This window comes from Lycorma delicatula, chromosome 2 (genome assembly GCF_047948215.1).
Source record: "Lycorma delicatula isolate Av1 chromosome 2, ASM4794821v1, whole genome shotgun sequence".
Lineage (NCBI taxonomy): Eukaryota > Metazoa > Arthropoda > Insecta > Hemiptera > Fulgoridae > Lycorma > Lycorma delicatula.
Window position 1 is genome coordinate 24,307,573 of NC_134456.1, and position 20,855 is coordinate 24,328,427.

At 31.1% G+C, this 20,855-nt stretch overlaps 1 protein-coding gene across 2 annotated transcripts in view; it reads left to right on the top strand.

Moving 5' to 3' along the window:
• The first annotated feature begins 2,992 nt into the window (after positions 1 to 2,992).
• The window catches only part of D2hgdh (D-2-hydroxyglutaric acid dehydrogenase), a 34,221-nt gene continuing 16,358 nt past the window's right edge, over positions 2,993 to 20,855 (top strand). The window contains exons 1-5 of one of the 2 annotated variants that reach the window (XM_075358487.1): positions 2,996 to 3,223; positions 3,894 to 4,165; positions 5,698 to 5,895; positions 14,578 to 14,771; positions 15,619 to 15,787. In XM_075358487.1, the coding sequence (XP_075214602.1) occupies positions 3,898 to 4,165; positions 5,698 to 5,895; positions 14,578 to 14,771; positions 15,619 to 15,787 (829 nt within the window). In that variant the 5' untranslated portion in view covers positions 2,996 to 3,223; positions 3,894 to 3,897. Of the gene's footprint in view, positions 3,224 to 3,893; positions 4,166 to 5,697; positions 5,896 to 14,577; positions 14,772 to 15,618; positions 15,788 to 20,855 lie in introns of both variants that reach the window. The other variant, XM_075358488.1, reaches the window with a different exon arrangement.

A 20,855-nucleotide genomic window follows, 5' to 3' on the forward strand; every position in this document is an offset into this window, starting at 1 on the left:
GAAAAATTTCGGTTTTCAGATTTCAACGGAAATATCCATTTTGACCATTCCTGAATCCATTGATTAGTTTCAGCGTGACGTATGTACGTACGTATCTCGGATAACTCAAAAACGATTAGCCGTAGGATGTTGGAATTTTAGATTTAGGATTTTTGTAACATCTAGTTGTGCACCTCCCCTTTTGATTGCAATCGACTGGACCAAAAGTGTCCAAAAAATCCAAAACATTTGGATTTTGGACTTTTTCTTAAATGCAGTAATAAACCATCGTTGAGAGATTTTCAACAATGTATCATCAAGCAGTACTTATTTTCACTGGTTCCAAAGTTATAGTCAAATAAAATCTTAATTAATGAAATATTTTGATCTTACGAGGGGAAGACATATCGGTTCGAATCCGACTTTTTTTAAATTTAAATATATTGATTTATTAATAATTATTAACCTGTGATTGTAAAAAAATGTTTACAATAAATAATAATTCAATAATTGCCATAAAAAATGAAAAATCAGAAGTTATTAGTGAAATAAAATTTTATGTACTTTTCATTTTAATTAAAGATTTTTTACAGAGGTTAATAATTATTAATAAATCAATATATATATAAATTAAAAAAAAGTTAAAAAAAAAAAAAGTATATGAAGTCGGATTCGAACCGATGTGTGCATGGTTACGGCGTGTTTGACATGTTTTCACTTCACGTACATCACATTACTACTTAAGCGATGTGAAACAAAATTTGTAACTAATATAAAATTTTGATACGGACACCACAAAAAATGTGATGCAATGTGATGCCCACCGCAATGCAATTGTGTAACTGTCCACTTTATTAAATAATTGGTGCGGTTACAATGTAATTATACAATCATAAATTATTCTTATCGCGTAACATTATTGTAGGAAATACCGGTCTCATTTTATTTCAATCAACGTGATGTACTATGTAAGTGAAATAAGTAAAGTACTATGATGAAGTAAATAGATGGTACAAAATAACATTGGGCTTTTTGTAATTTTTTGTTTTTATTATGTCATGAATCAAAAAGTTTTACGTACATTGTGTTTAATAAATTTCAGAAAAAACTCTAGAATATTTGTAGAGTGATTTATAAAAAAATGTAATTTTAATAAACAATGTGTATAATGTTTTTAAAAAAAACATCTTAGTTGAACTTACAACTTTTATTTCCTAATTCTTCGTACAGCTGTGATATCTACCTTTTATTTATTGCTTGTTTTGATTTAGCTTTATTGCTTCTCTAACAAAGTGTATTTTTTCTTTTTTTTTAATAATAGATACATCTCAATAAATCTTTAAAGATCTAAATATAGTTTTAATTCGTTAAGCTTATTTTAACTTTATAAAAAAATTAAATTTTAATCTTAATTCTTACTCTAAATTATACAATATAAGAGTAGTTAAATACTCTAATATAATAAATATAAGCTCCTTTTTAAGTTAACAAATTCATTGATTATATTCATAACATTTTGAACTGGAACAGTCCTGCGTTACTCGATATACAGGATTGAAAAATTAAACACAAGCCTATACTCCAATGCCTTTCAAAAATAACGAATGGTGTTTTTTATATGGTGTTTACCATGCGCACTGGAATTCGGCGATAGTTCATTTACGTCGCATGTAGTTACAAAAATATAGCCTTTCCGGGGCTTGTTTCACACTCTCACGGAAACCGTGAACATAGCGCAGTTTTCACGGTAATAGGATGAATAAATAGGAGGAGGGGGTTAATTATACACTCACGGCACCGTTTAGACGATAGACGATAATATTGTTGTCGTCGTCTCTCCCGAGGACCGCCCATGGCATCGTGACCGTCAAAACGGTGCCAAGGAAGATTTTCGTCGTGCTGCTTTCACACATGCTATATATATTTGCTCCATGTGCGTTGTACAATATTGTGCATTTTTCTAAAATATTGACAGTTTATTAAGTGTTTTCAGTAGTAACTAAATTATCATAAAATAATGCCTGGTGTACATAAAATAAGTTCTGTTCTAAAGATGGATTATTTAATATGGTTGTTCAAGAAAGGGCAGTTTTATGGGACAAGCCATTATCATTGTGTAAAGATAGGATGTAGATCAAGAAAGTAAAAACACTTCTTTCCAAGAAGTGTTTTTACTGCTCCGTAGTAAATTTGAGGAACTGGAATTTGATGAAATGGACAATTTTAAGTTGTATTCGTTTTATTTTTTAAACTATGTAGAAATGAATGATATAATATGAATAATTTTTTTTTGGCACACAGGAATTGGTATGGACAATCATAAATGTTTATATATTTAAAAAAAATGTTTTTAATTACAAAAGATGTTTCTCACATTAGCTGCAGTTTCCCCGCACGGTACATTAGTTAGTGCATCCTCTTCCCATAACCATATCCTTCCCGGAAAAAATTATACAAGACCACACAAGCTTTGATAATGTCTACAGAAAAATTGGGTTCCAAATTTATAAACTCAAGAAAGGTTCTCCATTACTGCTGACTATGCTGAACGCACATTCCAGATATCTGTGAGCTCTATATAGACGGTAAATAAAAAATTCTTTGTTTTACTGTTTAGCTATAGCCTCCATACGATCGAATTAGGTGTTTATGAAGACCAAATGCACCATCTCCAATTAAAAAATAAGATAGTATTTTAGGACTAAACGTCCCTGAAAGGCACCTTTCTTTAGGTGTACGACCGTCCATGTATGGATGAGTGCGTTCACACGGTATATCGTGTAAACGGCGCCGCACTCCCGGACGCTGTAGATGTGTGAAACAAGCCTTACTAAAAATAATTTTTGTTACATAACTTTCACAGATTGTACTTTGCATATGTTTTGAATTCATGAGTTCAATTATTTCATAACAGATTATCTTAAGAAATATTATTGTCGGCGGTTGTAATGTTTACTTAGTTAGCGACACAGATATTGTAATAAACAACTTTATCAGCTGTTTCCCCCTCTACTATGATGCTAGAACGACAAAGGTCAATATTTTGTTTCATAATATAATACGGAGTCCAGTCGGGAACCTATTCAAATTTGTTGCGATATTGACAGTGTACTAAAAGTTTACTTTAATTTTGAAATTAAGGTATTTTTAGTTATAATGGAATTTAATTGAGGTGTAACGTATGCGTTATTACTACACGAATTGTTAACAAGGCTCATTAAGATAACCTTAAAATATTTTTATGGTGAGTGTGGTGCAACTATATTGAAAAGTTGGTATTGATTATCTTATAATTACCATAATTACTTTAAAGTAATGTTAACGCTATGTATCATGTCCAATCATTTTGTGTCTTATTACATGTATTTTTAGAAGTTAGGTTAACTGAATAATTATGATTTGTAAAATGGCTTATCATATTTTCTCTTAAAGTGAACTTTAGCCTAAAATAACGTCAATAATTAACACAGTAACTGAGCATTTACAATGATTCCAGTTCGTTTTTTATTCATCCGAGATAAAGTTTATGGGCAGTTTCCATTTAAAAAAATTACAACACTGTTGCTAATGTTAGAATTCTCAGTAACTAAACAAAGTTAAGCTTGTACAAAATATCATCATTCTTATAAAACTTTGAAAACATTCTCAAAGGTACTGTTTTCAGTAAATCATTTTTAAGAGTACCTATTACAAATTAAACTATTAATTTTCTGCTTCATATATGTGTATGGAATTATGAAGTTTTTTGGGGTTTGATTAAAATCTGCTGTTTAAGTTGCAGATAATTTAAATTTTACGGAAACTCTTTATCTGTAAACTTATTTTACTCTATTGGTTGTCGTTGCCCTTGTTTATTATTTATGACTTTATTATGTGCGTAGATTCATTTCATTATCTAACTATTTTTGTTCCAGAAAAATGAAAAAAATTCTATCAGTTACTCAGTTCTTGTTAAACGGACTGCGTAAACATGAAAATATTCGTTGTTTACATACAGGTTATATATCGCATCAGAAACAGTTTGTGTTGACCAAAGATAGGTATCCGCATATAAAAAGAGGAAACTATACTGAGTTAAATGATAATCATGTTAAGTTTTTTAAGGATCTTTTAGGAAGTGATAGAGTTTTAACTGATCCTAATGATGTGCAACCATATAATACAGACTGGATTAAAATGGTTTGTGGTATGTTTATTTTTTAATTTATTATTTCTGTAAGAAAAAGGTATTGAATAATAAAAATATTTAACATATTTTCTAATATTGCCATGTCAGTTATTTATACTTTTTCTAACCCATTAAGCTTACAAGTTATTATCTACTTTATTGTTTTTTTTTTTTAATAATTATATTAAGTACTTTTTAATTTTGTCTTATTATTCCGTTCAAACTTCACTAAAATTGCATGTTGTGTATTATTGTAATGATGAAAATGGGATTTTTTTCCAAATTAATAAGTTGTAAATATGTATTGTATTGTGTAGGTTATTTTGAAAAAAAGCTAAATACATTCACTGGCAAGTTCAGAATTGTAAGTGACAATTTACTTGCAGAATAAAGTAACCTATGTAAAAGCTACTAAACCTTATTTAAATTAAACCTACTAATTAATTGGTAATTATAATTTATTAATAAGCATTGTGTTATCCTCCGGTTGTCCTTAAAATTATTATTGTTTTGGGGAAGGGTCTTATCAATGTTAAGTTCTCAAATTTATTGGAAACATTATCCATATCCTTTCTTTGAATTATTGATGACAAACCCTTATTCAACGTTTAGTTCTATCTATCCCAATTAATGAATGTCTCAATGCTTCCATTGCCTCTACAAATGCATTGAATTGAATTTGAACAACATATTGTTGTTCATTACCATTCACTGAGACATATAACTATAATTACCCAAAGTCCTTAATTGTAGAATTTAACATTGACATTTCTACATTGTTTGTTAGCCTGCAGACCTTTAATAAATGATTATTTTTATGTCTTTTCAACTGACCTGATTAATTCAGCATTTATCTCTTTATAAGCTGTCAGTTCTTTTACCATGTTGAAATATTTTTTAATAGAATCTAATGAAACAATCACTTAAGAGCAGCTGTCTTCACACAGTGAAGTAATGAGATACTAAGAGTTCATAAAAGAAGAGAAAAAGATTAAAAATATTTTGGAAAGAACATTAATTATGGACTATTATTTATGAAATTATATTGTGAAAAAAGTATTAAAATGACCTGCTGCCAGTAACAAAAGATATATCAAAACTATTTTATAAATTTAAGTAAAATTTATGAATCGACTAGTACAGTTACACTTGTAAGACCGAGACTGATTTTGTTTTCATATGATTGGTAGTGGCTGGTGTAATCTAATTATTGTGATTCAGTTAATGCCACTGTGTTCCAGCATGCTCTGCCTGAATGTTTAATTGAGCTGATGTAGGTATACCAAGCCAAGAAGGGGAAAATCTATAGGTGGAAAATATTGAATTAGGAAGTCAAAAAAGTCTGGTAGAAACAAAATTCAGCCATTTCATTAACACACACCCACACACGCGCGCGTGCAGGGGGGGAGAGACTGAGACTGTATGCACAAGCATATCTTGTTTAACAATAAACATCATTAAAGTCAAATAAATAAAAAGTTGTTTGATGTCTTTCTTTACCTTTATTTTGGTATGCATTCTTTCAGTTTAATGTATTTTTTTTTTCTTAGGATACAGTAGAATTGTTTTAAAACCAAAAACTACAGAAGAAATATCTAATATTTTAAAATTTTGTAATAAAGAAAAACTCGCTGTATGTCCTCAAGGGGGAAACACCGGACTAGTTGGAGGAAGTGTACCTGTTTTTGATGAAATAGTTTTGTCCATGTCATTGATGAATAAAATAATTAACATTAATGAACTATCAGGTAAAATAAAACAAAATTATTATATTATGTAATATATTCATAATGGGTAAATATTTATTACTTTGTAAATGCCTGAAATGTTCACCTGGAAGATATTTATGAGATTTTCATCAAAATTCTATATATTTTTATATACCAGATATTTATAGCTAACTCATTGTTATTTAAATGGTGATCATGCAGCTAAATGGTGATCATTTAAATTAGAAACCCTGAAAATGATTTTGATGGTTCTAGTTCAGTGGTGTGGTATTTGGATATAGTCTTTGTGTTTGCTGCGGAATATGAATTCAGTTAATGTATTATTTCTTTGTTGAAGAGGGGAGTAGGTGTGTCCCCCCGGGCACCTCAGTTTTAAGACTTGTGACTGCCAGAAATTTAACTTAATCCATCCAGTTCTTTAAAAATTGCCAGAAATTACCTACCCAAGCCTGGAATAGCTAAACCTGAAGACTTGGAGGGAGTTCCTCTCAAGAACCTGTGATGATGATGTTTTGCAATCTCAAGAAACTGATTGTAAAATTTATGTAGCGGCTCTCCCTGTAGTTAGCTTATCATAGGAAGATATTCCTACAGAATAGACTCTGTCTGTAATGTATGTCCAATTTGCCCAGTACCTAACGCTTCTTGTCACTCCTTTGTATTTTTTTATTCCTTTTTTTTTGGAGTTTGCCTTTCTTATTTTTCTACTCAAATCACAGCTCTTATTTTTATTGTACTGTTGTATATGCCAACCTTATATTTCTTAAATATAAGGAAATAATTTTTTACAAAGCTTTGTTTTTCTTCACTCTGCCTTCAAAGATAATCAGAAAGAAAATATCACCTCCCTTATATATTACAAATTTTGAAAATTTATTGGAGAATATATTCCTACTGTAAAAGATTCTTCAGAGTACTCAAAATTGAAAACATTGAATACGTGTACAATGGTACCATCATCTGCACAACTTTATAGAGAATCGCTGCATCACTTGACTTTTGATGAAACAGCTGGTTAACCAACACTCTGTATACAGGATCAGATTTGAACAACTAGCAAATATTTGTAAATACATCTATAATGGAAAAAATATTACGTATCACAACATATAGTTTTCTTAATCATTCAGCAACAACACAAATATTTAAGTAGATATTTAAGTAAATATTTACTGTAGCATTGTGCTTCTCAAGAAATGTTGCTGATCATGGAACAGAATACCCATTAATGATTATGACAGTAATTCTATTGCCCATCAAGTGAGATTTCTAGTGTTTTATTAGATGATAAGTACTTATGGGATGATGAAATTGATTACATTTATAATAAAATTGAACTGTACTGCTTTACTTTGAAGCACCTCATTAAAAATACTAAGTTGTCATCATTATTATGCTTAAGTTGTCATTTATTATGCTTATGTATATTCCTGTCTGAAGTATGTCATTCTCTTTCTGTAAATGTCAGATTAAATTTTAGAGATACAAAAATAGGCTGTCAGATCATTATCTGGAATAATAATAAGAGATGAATCTGTAGACCGATATTTAGAAAATTAAATTTGTTATCCTTGTGTTTATACGTATTTACGAATGTGCATATTTGCTAAAAAAAAAAATACCTCTTATTTTAAAAAATAACAGTATCCATCAGACAACAGAACTGTTTTCATATAACTCATCACAATACTTTGGCTAATTAGAAAGTGCTTTATTATGTTTCTGCTTTAATAAATTACTGAACCGTTTGAAAATTCTTCCCACTGATTTATTTTAAATGCAGTAAGAAGGTTTGTTTTATAGAAATAATATTATTCTGTTGATGAGTTTTTAAATAATACTAATAAAAAAAATAAAAATCCTGATTTTTCTGCATCGCATTCAACATTTGCATAATTATGTGCTCAAAACAATTCTTAATAGTGTCTTCTGATTTATACTTATCTATAGTGAGTAATTAACGTAAACTTTAATCACATTTTTTTATCTTATAATTTATATTTTTATATCTATAATTAATCTTTTAATGACATTATGTGTTTAATGTATTATTATGTAACTGATCAGAATGAATGAATGATTTATTTATTTACTTAGATAATTATATCAAATTTTTTTTAACAAATTTTCATAGTGTTTGGATATTATTTACATTTCATTGGGCTGTCTAATTTTTTATTGTAAATTATTGCCATAAAATTGCTATTGGGTTTAAATCTGGATATTTGGAAACAAGACTGAAAATAGATTGTTTTTGTATTTCCATATAAAACTGCCAAATGGTAATCTTTTTTATATCGCTTGTACTTTATTATGAAAAATATCAAAATTTTATTTGAAAATTGATTTTCATTTTGTGTAGCCATTATTCAATCATTTCATCCTTTTCCAAATTAGTTATTAGTGTTTTTTTTTTTTTTTTAACTGGTTGAACCCTTGTGTTGAATTTCATTAAATAATATGACGTAAGCTGCAGCATTCATAAAATTATTATGATTCATTTGATTTTGATAATTTCCATTTGGAGTTCCAGCCTTCCACATCAGGTATGGATTTGTTATAAATCCCCATCCCCACCAGCATGTTTAAAAATTGTCCTTAATACTATACATGTAGTTCTGTGTCCTTCTGAAGTGTCATCTGCCCAACTTTCTACACCAAAGATGATCTAAATAAGCAATGAACATGTTCATTGCTACCTTTTCTTAAGTATATTAAACAGTTGTTTTGTTTTTCTCAAATGTCATTTTTTTGATAAATAATTCCTTTTTTTTTTTTTTTAAGGATTTTGAGGTCACAGTGGACCACTTTAGTCAACTCTGGTTCGTCTTTTCTTTTTCTTCTTGATTGCTTCCCAATACTTCTTCATTCAGTCAGATCTTGCGTTTTTCAGTTCTTCTGAATAAATCCCCTTTGTTATTTTCTTTTCTTTAATTTTTAAATCTGGAGTTTGCTTCTTTTAGTATTTTTATATTGTCAGTTTTGTTTCGTAAATCTTCTATTGTGATTTCTAGTTCTTGCATATCTTGTTTAATTTCAGTGGTCCAGCTCAGTGTTTTGGACATTTTCCAGTATTTCTCGACCAGTTTCCTGACGAGCCTGTTCGGTTCTGTTCTTATTATATGCCCAAAGAAGGAGTTTATTTTCTTTCTAAAGTAGTCTAGAGCTGGTTCTACGTCTTTATATATCTCTTGGTTTGGTATGAGTCTCCATTCTCCCCCATCAGTAAGTCATCTTTTATTTATGCATGTTCTTAAAATTCTTCTTTCTATTCTTTGCATCTCTGCTGAATAGGAAATGTTGGATCTTAGTTTGAAGAGTGTTTCGCTTCCATATAATATTACAGGTCTGATTACAGTTTTGTAATGTTTGAGTTTGGTATCTACTGAGATGTATCTTTTGTTATATGTTGTTTTGGTGATATTTTGTGTATAACTGAGCTTTTGTGTTCTTTCTTTCCCATTTAGTTTTTCTTTGAGGTCATGTATGATATTTTCTACTAAATGTTTAAACTGTTCAACTAGCTCGACTTTGTGTATGTTTATGATTACGTGGTTCAATACAAGGGGATTTATGGTTATTATTCTAGTCTTTTCATATGATATTCTTGGGCCTGTTTTTCCTGCTAGTTGTTTCAATGAAGTTACTTGGATTCTAGCTTCTGTGATGCTATTGGCTAGAAACGGTAGTCATCTGCAAATCCTATACAGTTTACTTTGATATGGTTTTCATGTTTTCTTGCTTCAGTTGTTATGTGTGGTGGGTCTTTTTTTTTTTGTAAAATGCTGCAGATATGGTCACAGAGCTAAATTTTGTATGCTTGCCTTGGTGTATGCCCATTGTGGTGAGGAGGGCCACAAACATAATGATTGTTCGCATAGGTTGGAGGCTCCTGCCTGTGCTAACTGAAAGAGGTTACACAAGAATCATGAGCACCCAGTTGTTAGTAAGGAGTGTGGCTGTAATGTAAGGGCCTAATGTAATTGCGCTGTACTTTAATTCCTTAGATGTTTAGGCTTGGTCAACTAAATTCCCAGGGTGCTTATGTAGTCCAGGTTGAGTTAGGTGAGATTGCAGAGAGACGGAGCCTTGATGTTGTCCTTCTGCAGCATCCAAATGTAATTAGGGGTGATCTGCCAGGCTTTTGTAGCTGGAAAATGTTTTGCGTAGGACATACCTGTATGTCTGCTATTCTGTGCAGGAAGTCGCTTGATAGTGTCTTTATACGGACACTATCTGGACTACCGTTTTGGATGGAGGTTTCTGATGCGCATCATATTGTGGACAGACTTGCTATTTGCAGATAGAACCTTACACAGTTGTTAGTTCATATTTCCAATACAGGGATTCCGCTGAGGGACACCTAGCTAGATGGGATAGGATCCTTTGTATTGTGGGCAGTGTCCAATTCTTATTGGTGCCAATGTTAATGGGAAGTCAAGTTTTCTGGCACAGTGGGATCACTGATCATGACAGTGGCCTAATTGACAGTTTCATTGCGCAGCACAATTTTGAGGTCTTTAATGTTGCAGACCAGTTGCCACTTATGTCGGTACATTTAACGGACGACGGGCCTTTTCTGGTACAAATATTGACATTACTGTTGGTAGGGACATCCCTGGTACGGTCCTTGTGGTCGACGACTGTTCTAGTGATCATTGGTTGATAATATTTGAAATAGTGGATGAGCTGCATGATGGTCATGAGGGACACTTTCCTGTTCACAGGGGGCTGCTTCCTGCATAGAAAGGCATATTGGCTGAAATTTTCCTCTTTGTTGGAGTCCAGACTGTAGATTTTTTCTCGAGACCTTGATGGCCTGCCATTAGATTTCCTGGCAGAAAATTTTACTTTTGCAGTGGTGGCGGAGGCTAAAGCTCCCATTCGTAGAGGCACTGACTGGGAACATATATCTGGTTGGTGGTCTTGGAATCTGACAGCAATGAAGCAATCTGTGAACCAACTCAGAAGGGTGTGCAACGAGAGGGTGACCCCGATCGGTGTGCAGCCCTAACTGCAGATTACTGCAGAGCGGAGCTAGGTACTTTCATAGCATTAGGCCCTCCAAGCATAATTCCTGGCGCTCCTTTGTTCAGGAGCAAGGGAATAGAGACCCTTGGGCTGTTATGTATAGACCCTTGGACATAAGCGCAGGAAAGATATCCTCCTGTCAGCTTTGTCAACACATGAGGGTGTATTAATTGATAAGGACTGTGTCTTTAGTATTTTTCTGAATGATTTGCTCTCGGATGACACTATGGTGGGTGAGGTTTCATACCACCAGGGTGTCAGGTGAGAAGTTTGCAGTTTTCGACACCTACATACAATCTTCTGAGATCACTGAGGCGGAGGTGCGCCAGGTGATCTGTAGCATGGCACAGCACATGGCCCCTGGATATGATTGTAAAACAGTGGAGCTCTTTGTCCAAGCGCTTCCAGTGGTCTTTAATCCTCTAACTAGAACGTATAATAGGTTGCTCTTTGCTTGCCACTTTCCGGCATGTTGGAAGTGTGGAGACTTGGTGTTGTTGTTCAAAGGTGGCGACAAAGATCCTGTTGTTAGTTTTTACCATCCACTAACACTCTTGCCTGTGATTGGCAAGTTTTTTGAGAAGGTCCTATATTTGTGCATTAATGTTAGGTTGGCCACTGATCATTTGCTAATGGACAACGAGTATGGTTTCTGACCAGGTAAGAACACTGAGGATGCCGTAATAAAGATGATTGATATAGCTTCCTCCAGTCCATGTAAGTATGTATTAGGGATTTTTCTGGACATATCCGGGGCATTTAACAACTTATGGTCGCCCTCTGCCCTGTTTCAGTTGCAGAAACAAAAGTGTATATGAAATGTTTTATCTTTTCTGTCTACATTATGTTTTATCTTTATTTAAGCTAAAACAAGCATAATTATAATGATAATGTATATATATATATATATATATATATATATATATATATATATATATCAAAAGACTATTACTGAACAGATCTTCTGGGATTGAACAAGTCTTCTGGAAGTTTAATCAAAAACATTGTTCAAGTGCTGTTTCATTAAACACCTTTTTCAAGTGAGCGTTTTTATATTTTTTCCAAAAAAGTTAATTGTCTTTTAATTAATTTTTTTAAATGATATAAAAAAAATGAGCAAGCCAAGCAACATAATTCTCTCTCTGGCATGGAAAGATGACGAGCTAGACATTTTATTATTGTTAATCCCAAAGTATTATAATAATTCTGGTTCTTTTTGAGAGTGAAAAGTTATAGTCCTTTTTTTGAGGAATTAAAGAATTTAAAAAATATAAACTGGGCAGTATTAGATATTTAAGTTTTTTTTTATAATGAACATTATTTGTATGTTGTTATAGCCATTATATGAATTGGTCACTTTTTTATTTTTTTTCTGTATATTGTACACAGAGTCCCACAAATGAAGCAAAATAAGAACTTATAATATGGCCATATGAAAAATAACTTTAGAAATATGAAAACTAGAAATTCTAATTGTTTGTGAGTCGGAACAGATCTTAAAATTTTGATTAATAAAAAGACTGCTAATAGTTAAAAGAATAAAAAGAAAGAGTTGACTAGTTAAAAAGATACTAATTATTTTTGCAATTGGAAGCGCCCAGTGTTGCCAGATCCATCTGTGACTATGTCATGTTTGTGGTCATAATATTATAAATGGGAGGACAGTGAAACATTGATGTCAGAAGTCTTGAGAGGGTTGCATAAATGTGCTTATCAAAGGAAAGTTCAAACAGACACTGTCAAACTGAAAAAATCATGAGACTGTAAAAGAATTATGGTGTCTGAATTCATAAAATCTGGGACCATAACAATATGAGAAGGTAATTGTGAAATGGTGTAAACGCTCTGAGATTGATTCAAAATCCAAAATTCTAAATTATGTTTGGTATTCATATCTTTTCTTAGATATATTTGAAAACCTATTATTTGATTTTGAAATCTCTATTTAAACATATCATGGGTTACCATATTGTGAATAGCAAAGAATGAATACTTCATGTCATGAATATATACTTCATGAATATGTCAAAGAAGCTCATTAATCAAAACTGACAGACTGATTATCATTTTTGTAGTTGGAAACAGATTATATAAAAAGGATTGTGTTAACCTGAGATTTGTCAATCTGAGATGGTAGACATGAGGAGGTTATTAGTATTCAGTTCTGTTATTAGTACCTACTGTTCTGTCATTTTTTTCTTCAACATCTGCTTCTCATCTGCAAACTGTTTCTGTAAGGATAGCTAACAAACTTAACCTCTCTTCTACTTGTCTAATTGCTTGTTGATGACCTAATGTGATGAATAGAATCTTTGTTTATTTAAGGCACATGGGTGCGTTTAACCTTTTATTAACCTTTTTAATTTGGATTTATCATTTCATATTAAAAGATGATTCTTACATTATTTTTGGTTTTTTAAAAATCAGTGGTTTAAGTTGTATTAGTTACACCATAAATGGCTGGTTGTTTGTAGGTTTTTTCTGTGTTATTTGTCTGTTAACCTTGTTTTTGTGTTTTAGTGGGAATCCTTTACTCTCTCAAACAATTCTCCTATTTTCGATTTTTATTTTACATTTTTTTTTTTTTAAATTACTAGTATTTTAGATGAGTGCCCCAACTTGTTAGATATTTTTTGAGAAGTCCCTTTGCAACTTTACTCTATTAATTTTTTCAGTTACATTTTAAAAAAAAAATAAAATGAAACTTTGTTTTTCTCTTTTCCATTTCTGTTTGATTCTCAGATGATAATGCCACATATTTTGGTTCTTTGATCAAAAGAAAAAAAAACACCCTTATGTATTCTATGTCATATATTATACATCGGTCAAAATCTCACCCATTGGGAGATGGCATTGGATGGGGTATGTTAAGTTCATATGAAGTAATCACATGCTACAAAAGACGTGATGAATAAATACCATTCTTTATAACATTCTAATAATATTTGATTCACCACTGGCATAAACTTCAAAACACTATATTATCAGTAATTGTAACTGGGTGAAGCGCCTGTTGTTATGTAAAGAATAAAACTTTGCAGTGCATGAGATACCAGCTCACAAAATCAACAAAGTTATTGCTGTTAAGGTAAATGTTGAATATAATTTGGGAAAAAGGAAACTTAAGAAAAATATTGAAACTGTAAAATGATGAGGATGATCCAGGAAAGTTTTAACAAAAAAAAAGGAGGTATTAAATTTAGTTACAGAGCATTTAAATTAACATTTCCTTAAGCTTTTGGTGAAGGAAGGGGCATCTAAATCATTCCAAAAGATTATGAACAAGTTTCTTTTAAAATTAGTTCTATGTAATGTAAATACTACATATCAGTTGTATTTTGATATATTTCTGATTCTTAGGTGTAATTATTTTTTATAAATGTAGTACCATTATGTCAGTAAATGAAGCTTAAAGTTCAGTTTCGATTAACGACATCATACTCTGTTTAGGCTTGTCAGTTTATTGTTGATAACTATTTTCTACAATTTAAATATAAACTATATTTTTAATGAAATATACTAATAATAATGAATATATTTAAATTATGTATATATATAAATTTATATATATATATATATATATATATAATAATGAATTCAGTTAAATTAAACTCTAATTTTATTTCAATTTAGGTACTTAACTTAAGTATTTTAGGATTTTTATTTTAGGTACATTAGTATGTGAAGCTGGTTGTGTTCTGGAAACATTAGACCAAGAACTGGAGAAACATAATCTTATGATGCCTTTAGATCTGGGAGCAAAAGGTAGCTGTCAAATTGGAGGAAATATTTCAACCAATGCTGGTGGGTTGCGGTTTCTCCGTTATGGTAGTCTGCAGGGAAATGTTCTTGGTGTTGAAGTGGTATGAATTTTCAGTTACTCTGTTTAAAAATAGTGAAATTAAAACAGAAAGATTTATAAATAAAGCAAGAGTTTCGATTTTGAGCTATGTTACATTTTAATGTTGAATGTAATTGTTTGGGATTGAGTTAGAATAGTGTTAATAGTTGTACTGTTAGTTTATAGAATTCATTGTCTTTTTTTTATGTTGATTAGCAGCTTATATTCAGGTATAAGATAATATTCTGTTTTCTAGCTTTTCTTGGTGGTTATGAAGCTTGGATATTAATCTTCTGAAACTTCTGTTTGAGTGTTATGGAAGGACATCTTAGTCTCTTAGATGTCTCAAAACTGAATAGTTGGATGCGTATTGATGAATAACAAAAAGAGCAATAGCTTAACTTTGATAATTTCATTATTTTTGATTAGAGACGTACTGTCTATCAGATTTGAATTCATTAGATATTTAATAGATTTTTCATGATGGTATATTGCTTCTGAGATTACTGTTTATATAAGTGAGTGTGTGTATAAAATTTTATTGATAGTCATTGTAGATTATTTTTCTAATGGAAACAAAGAAGTGTAAAGAATTTATTCAGATAAAATGTTAGTGTATGTTAAGTGCAATTTAAGTAAGTGTTCTAGTTGTTTCATAAATTATTTAAGCATATTATGTTTTCAGTTTGTTCTGAATGCATTTATTAAAATTCTGTTTATAAAAATGATGAATTAAATTCCTTTAAAGAATTAGTTGTGCTTCATATAATTTATTTAAATTAACTGTTAAACTAATTTATTTCTTAACACAAGTTATTGTGAATTTATCAGTAGAATTAGAAATTTATTTTGTGTTATGTTTTGTATAGGTACTAGCAAATGGTGAAGTATTAGATTGTCTTAATGTATTGAAGAAAGATAATACAGGTTTTCATTTAAGACACTTGTTCATTGGTTCTGAAGGAACACTAGGTATAGTTACAAAAGCTGCGTTACAGTGTCCACCTAGACCAAAATCTATCATCTTAGCATTTTTAGGTATAGTTATATGCAAATTTACATACTGTGATGGAGTGGGAAAAGATTTTGTGTGTCATGGTAAACCTTTATTTAATTTCCATCCTCAACTTCTCTTGGCTTTATTAAGTTTGGGATAATTTATATAGGGAATTGCAAAAATAGTGAATGTTGTTTGTTTTCCCCTTTTTAAGTAGGGTGAACTATTTTTTCTGTTTAGCCTCCGGAACCACCATAAGGTATTACTTCAGAGGATGATTGGGAATGATATGTATGAATGTAAATTAAGTGTAGTTTTGTAAGTCTCAGGTCCATCATTCCTGAGATGTGTTGTTAATTGAAACTCATCCACCAAAGAACACCATTATCCACTGGGTACTGGACTAGGCACGGGGTACTAGTAAGTAGGGTGAACTGGAACATAGTGATCTCTCACTCTTACGTCATTTCAGTTGGCAGTGTATTGTTTATACTCATGTAAATTCATTCTACAATTACTTACAGGACTTTCCCAGTTCTTTCTTTCCTAGTGCATAAAATTGAACCCTTCCACAGTAATAAAAATATACTTTTTTAATAATGGATACTATTCATTTATTCAATATTTTGTGCTATTTGAATAAAAGTCTTTTTTTTAAAATATATTTAAAAATTTATCCTTGTCTTCTGTGATTATTGTTGAAAACTAATTCTATCATAATCACCTTATAAAAAAAAATCAAGAATTTCTAACAGTGTTGCTTTGAATCACTAAAAGGATTATAATGTAATAGAACTTTTTTTTAGGGGAAAATGGTAGATCGTTTTTACCAATGTGGTAGTAAATGAAAAAAAACTTATCTCTTAGAGAAAAATAATTAAACAAAGTTGTAATACTTTCCTGTCATTGGCTATTTACTGTTATGTCGTGGAAAAATAATTATACATTAGTTACCTAAATTTTTTTTTGTGGGTGCTGGTAATTTATGATGATGTTTTACTGGAAATTTATCTTTATTTGTTAAATTACTCCAAAAAAAAGTTTTAAAGATTAAAAAATTCAGTATTTTTTAATTTTTTTCTGTTCCCAAATCTTCAAAATTACCGTTGAAGAAAGTTATTTGATTTTTCTACGTTTACTACATTAAATGAAAGAACTGAAAAAAAAAATTCCACTAAAAAATATACAACCGATAAAAAGTTACCTAAAATTTATTTTTTGAGTTTATTATTTAAAATTTTAATAATATTAATATTTTAAATAAATAAATTTTGAAAAATTTTAAAAAAATGGTATTTTTTTTGTACTACTTTTATACCTAGGAAAACAAAAAAAAAAATTGGTTAAAAAGTATGCAATAAATAAAAAGCTAATTTTCTTGTTTTTTGGAAAAGATTTAAAAAAAAATGGTAAGATAAGTGTGTATGCATGTATTTATTGAGCTTAATATAAGGTGTTATTTTTGAAAAAATTGACCCTCCACCTGGAAATATTTTACCAACAGATTGCATGTACAAGTATATAAAATTTTGTCAAGGTTGTTATCCAGTTAAAAGTTATTAAGCTTCATATATGTCAACACATGTACATATGTATGAATATTACCCCTCTTTTTTTATTTTTTGAGGTTCCGTGGTCATGAAACACTGAGAAATGTAAAAAAATCCACATCCCATTTTTTGACTGATTACCATACTTTCCTTCTTGCAGCATAGCTCTAGAGTTATGATACCAGGAAAGTAATAGATTAGTTAGTCCAAAATGTTTTAGTTATATAGGGTTTTATAAGAAATCCCTTATGATGGAGTAGCAACTCCAAAAGTACTTTGAAATATATTTCAAATTGTTGGTAAGTGGAACTTTATTGATACAATTGTATTAATACCAGTGGTTCAAAATGCTTAGAAAATGAAATCTACTACAAATAGCCAATTTTGTATCATGCTTGTTAACAAAATTAATTCCTGTAATTCTTGTATTCTAATTAAAATAAATTAAATTTAAATAAAATAAATAAGTTTTGGATAATTTTGGGTTCATATTATTTATATTTTGTGATGGCATGTCATATAGAATTATTGATCTGTATGGTTGTGGATGTTGTTAATGAGGTGTACTTCTTTACTAATGCATTTATTGTATCTATTTGGCGAGTGATTATTGCTATCACTAATAATTGTGGACTGATTTATGGATTAGAAAGATTCAAATTCAGTTAAGAATATATTAAATTTTTAATTGATTTTGAATTAATCTTTATGTTACTAATATAGGTATATTCAGATAGCAGAATTGTCTCAGGATTATTTGTTTGGGGACTGGAGAAGATCAGTTTCCAAACTGAAATGAACTTTAAAAATGTTTTAAAATTGTGTAATAACAAACAAAAGACTGAAGAAGTTTTGGTTTAGTTATTGTGAATATACCTTTTACCAAAATTAGATACAGTTAATACTCTTTGCCTTTCTATTTTTTAATGATACTTTTGAGATTGAAACACAAATAACTGCTAGCTACATGTTGGTTACAACAAAAATCAACTATTAACACTATCAGCTATTATCACTATTAACATGCTATTAGCACAAACACAAATAACTGCTAGCTATATAATTTACTTTTTGTCAGTTATGTAAAAACATTATATGAATTTTTAAATTATACTATATGAGGTGCTACCCAAAAGTTCGGGGAATTTTACCATAAAAATAAGATAGCTTACCATAACTTATAATTTCCACTGTCTCCTTCAAAGTAATCCCCTTGGGCATTGATACAGTGATCCCAGCATTTTCCCATGATTCCATGCATCCCTGGAAGTCTGCAGGTGTAAGTGTTCGAAGCATGTTCTGCATTTCTTCCTGAATCTCCTCAGTTGTGTTAAAATGATGGTCTTCCAATTGAAATTCTATTTTTGGAAAGAGAAAAATGTTGCATGAGGCAAGGTCTTTTGGAAGCCAAGAAATTCTGAATGGCTAGCGATGTGTGTGCGAGCGCGTTGTCATGGTGCAGAACCCAACTGTTGTTACCCCACAGATCTGAAGTTTGCACCTAAGGCTTTCACGTAACCGCTTCCAAACTTCACAATAGAACATCCCATTGACAGTTTGACCAAGAGGAACAAATTGCTTATTGATAATGCTTTTGATGCTGAAAAAAACAATCATCATGGACTTCACGTTGCTGCGAACTTGGCGTGCTTTTTTTGGCCGCGGTAAACTTGGCGACTTCCACTGTGACGACTGCTGCTTAGTTTCTGGGTCATACCCTTACACACATGTCTCATCACCGGTTATGATGTTGGAGATGAAGTTAGGGTTATCTCTTGCTGAATTTTTCAATTCACTACAGACAGCTACGCGATTTTGTTTCTGGTCGCTATTCAACAGTCTCTGTACAAATTTTGAAGCAATGCGTCTCATGTTCAAATTGTCCGACAAGATGCGTTGCACGGATTCATATGATATTTGTACGATTGCACAAACATCATGGATTGTTTGTCTATGATCTGCAACAACAGCCTCTCGCACTTTCGCTGTGTTTTCCAGTGTTGCGCTTGTTGATGGTCTTCCTGAACGCTCATCGTCATCGACTGTCGTTCGTCCATCTTTGAGTCGTTTGTACCACAATAAAGTTTTACTTTTAGCCATAGCATTGTCATCAAATGCTTCCACAAGCACACAATGGGTTTCTATACCAGTTTTTTTATGCATGAAGCAAAATTTGATGCAGGTTTTTTGCTCTTTAAAATCTGCCATTTAGAACTTCGCCGAAGTAGTAAAACACAACATTACACAACCGCACAAAAGTCAACAATGCAGCCTCTCACCATCACAGCTGTTGGAACACTGATTTACAAAGAGTACTGTTAGCCACATCTAGTGGTAGCAGGTCTTACCAGCAATGGTTCGCGTGCAAAATTCAAATTCCCCAAACTTTTGGGTAGCACCTCATATAATATGTTAAGTATACAGAATTTTTTTTTAATTTTGCTGAGTTCACCGATTCTCAGTATTGTGTATTATTTTAAAATACAAGATATTTATAAACTATCCAACCACAGGCTGGGGATAAAATACCTTACTTGTTGGCTTCCTATTCTAATCATTTTCAAAATAGCCCTAGTTATTCCATACACTTAACCAAGTGGTTCTTCCATTGCCAGAAACACTTCTGGAATCTCTTTTTGAGTTGACTATCAGCTCTGCTGTTATGTTCTTTGTGGCTTCTTGGCTCTCAAATTGGAATCCTTACAGTGTATTTTCAGTTTGGGGAATGCTAGAAATCATAAGGAGCAATGTTTAGAGTGTAAAGAGCCTGGTAAATTCTGTACTTGGCTAGGAAAAACTTGATCAGCCATGAAGAATGGGAGGGAGAATTGTTTTGATGCACTTGGGTGATACACTTGGATGCAGTTGGATGATTTCAAAGCACTGAACTGTTTCTTGAAGACAAAGGAGAACCCTTGAGAATATTACTTTTTAATAGCTTCCGTCTGGTGTGCTAATGATGCATTACTCCAAAGTAAAAAAAAAAAAAAAAAAAAAAACAGTCTGTTAACTGAAGTTAAGGCATTTTTCAACTGTTTTTATTATTCTTTAATTTGTGTAACCCCGTATTATTATTTCTGTAAGCCTGGTGAATCTTACAAATTGCCTCATTTTGGGTTTCACCAAACCTTTGGCAAAACTTGTTTTGTCATTGTGCACAAACCAAAATTGTAACAAGCATATAATATACAGTCTCACAAACTGGATATGAGAAGATTCACTTTACATGGTTACAAAAAGTCACAATCTATATTATGGTTTACCGATGTACCATTCCGAGTTTTGTTGATGAAAATCCAAATATTTTTCTGGGGAAAAAATATAAGGTCATATATGTTTTTGAACAAACAGTATGTGTTGACATCTACTTAATACATGCAAATAAATAATGTAATATACTGTACTGTTTACTTTAAGATAATTTACTTTTATTCATTAATTTATCCAATTAAAAAACCAGTGGTCTACATTTTTATAAACACTGTATTGCATGTTATAAATATTAATACTATTACATAAATGCTTGTTAATTAACTGGCAATTATAAATTTCAGACAGG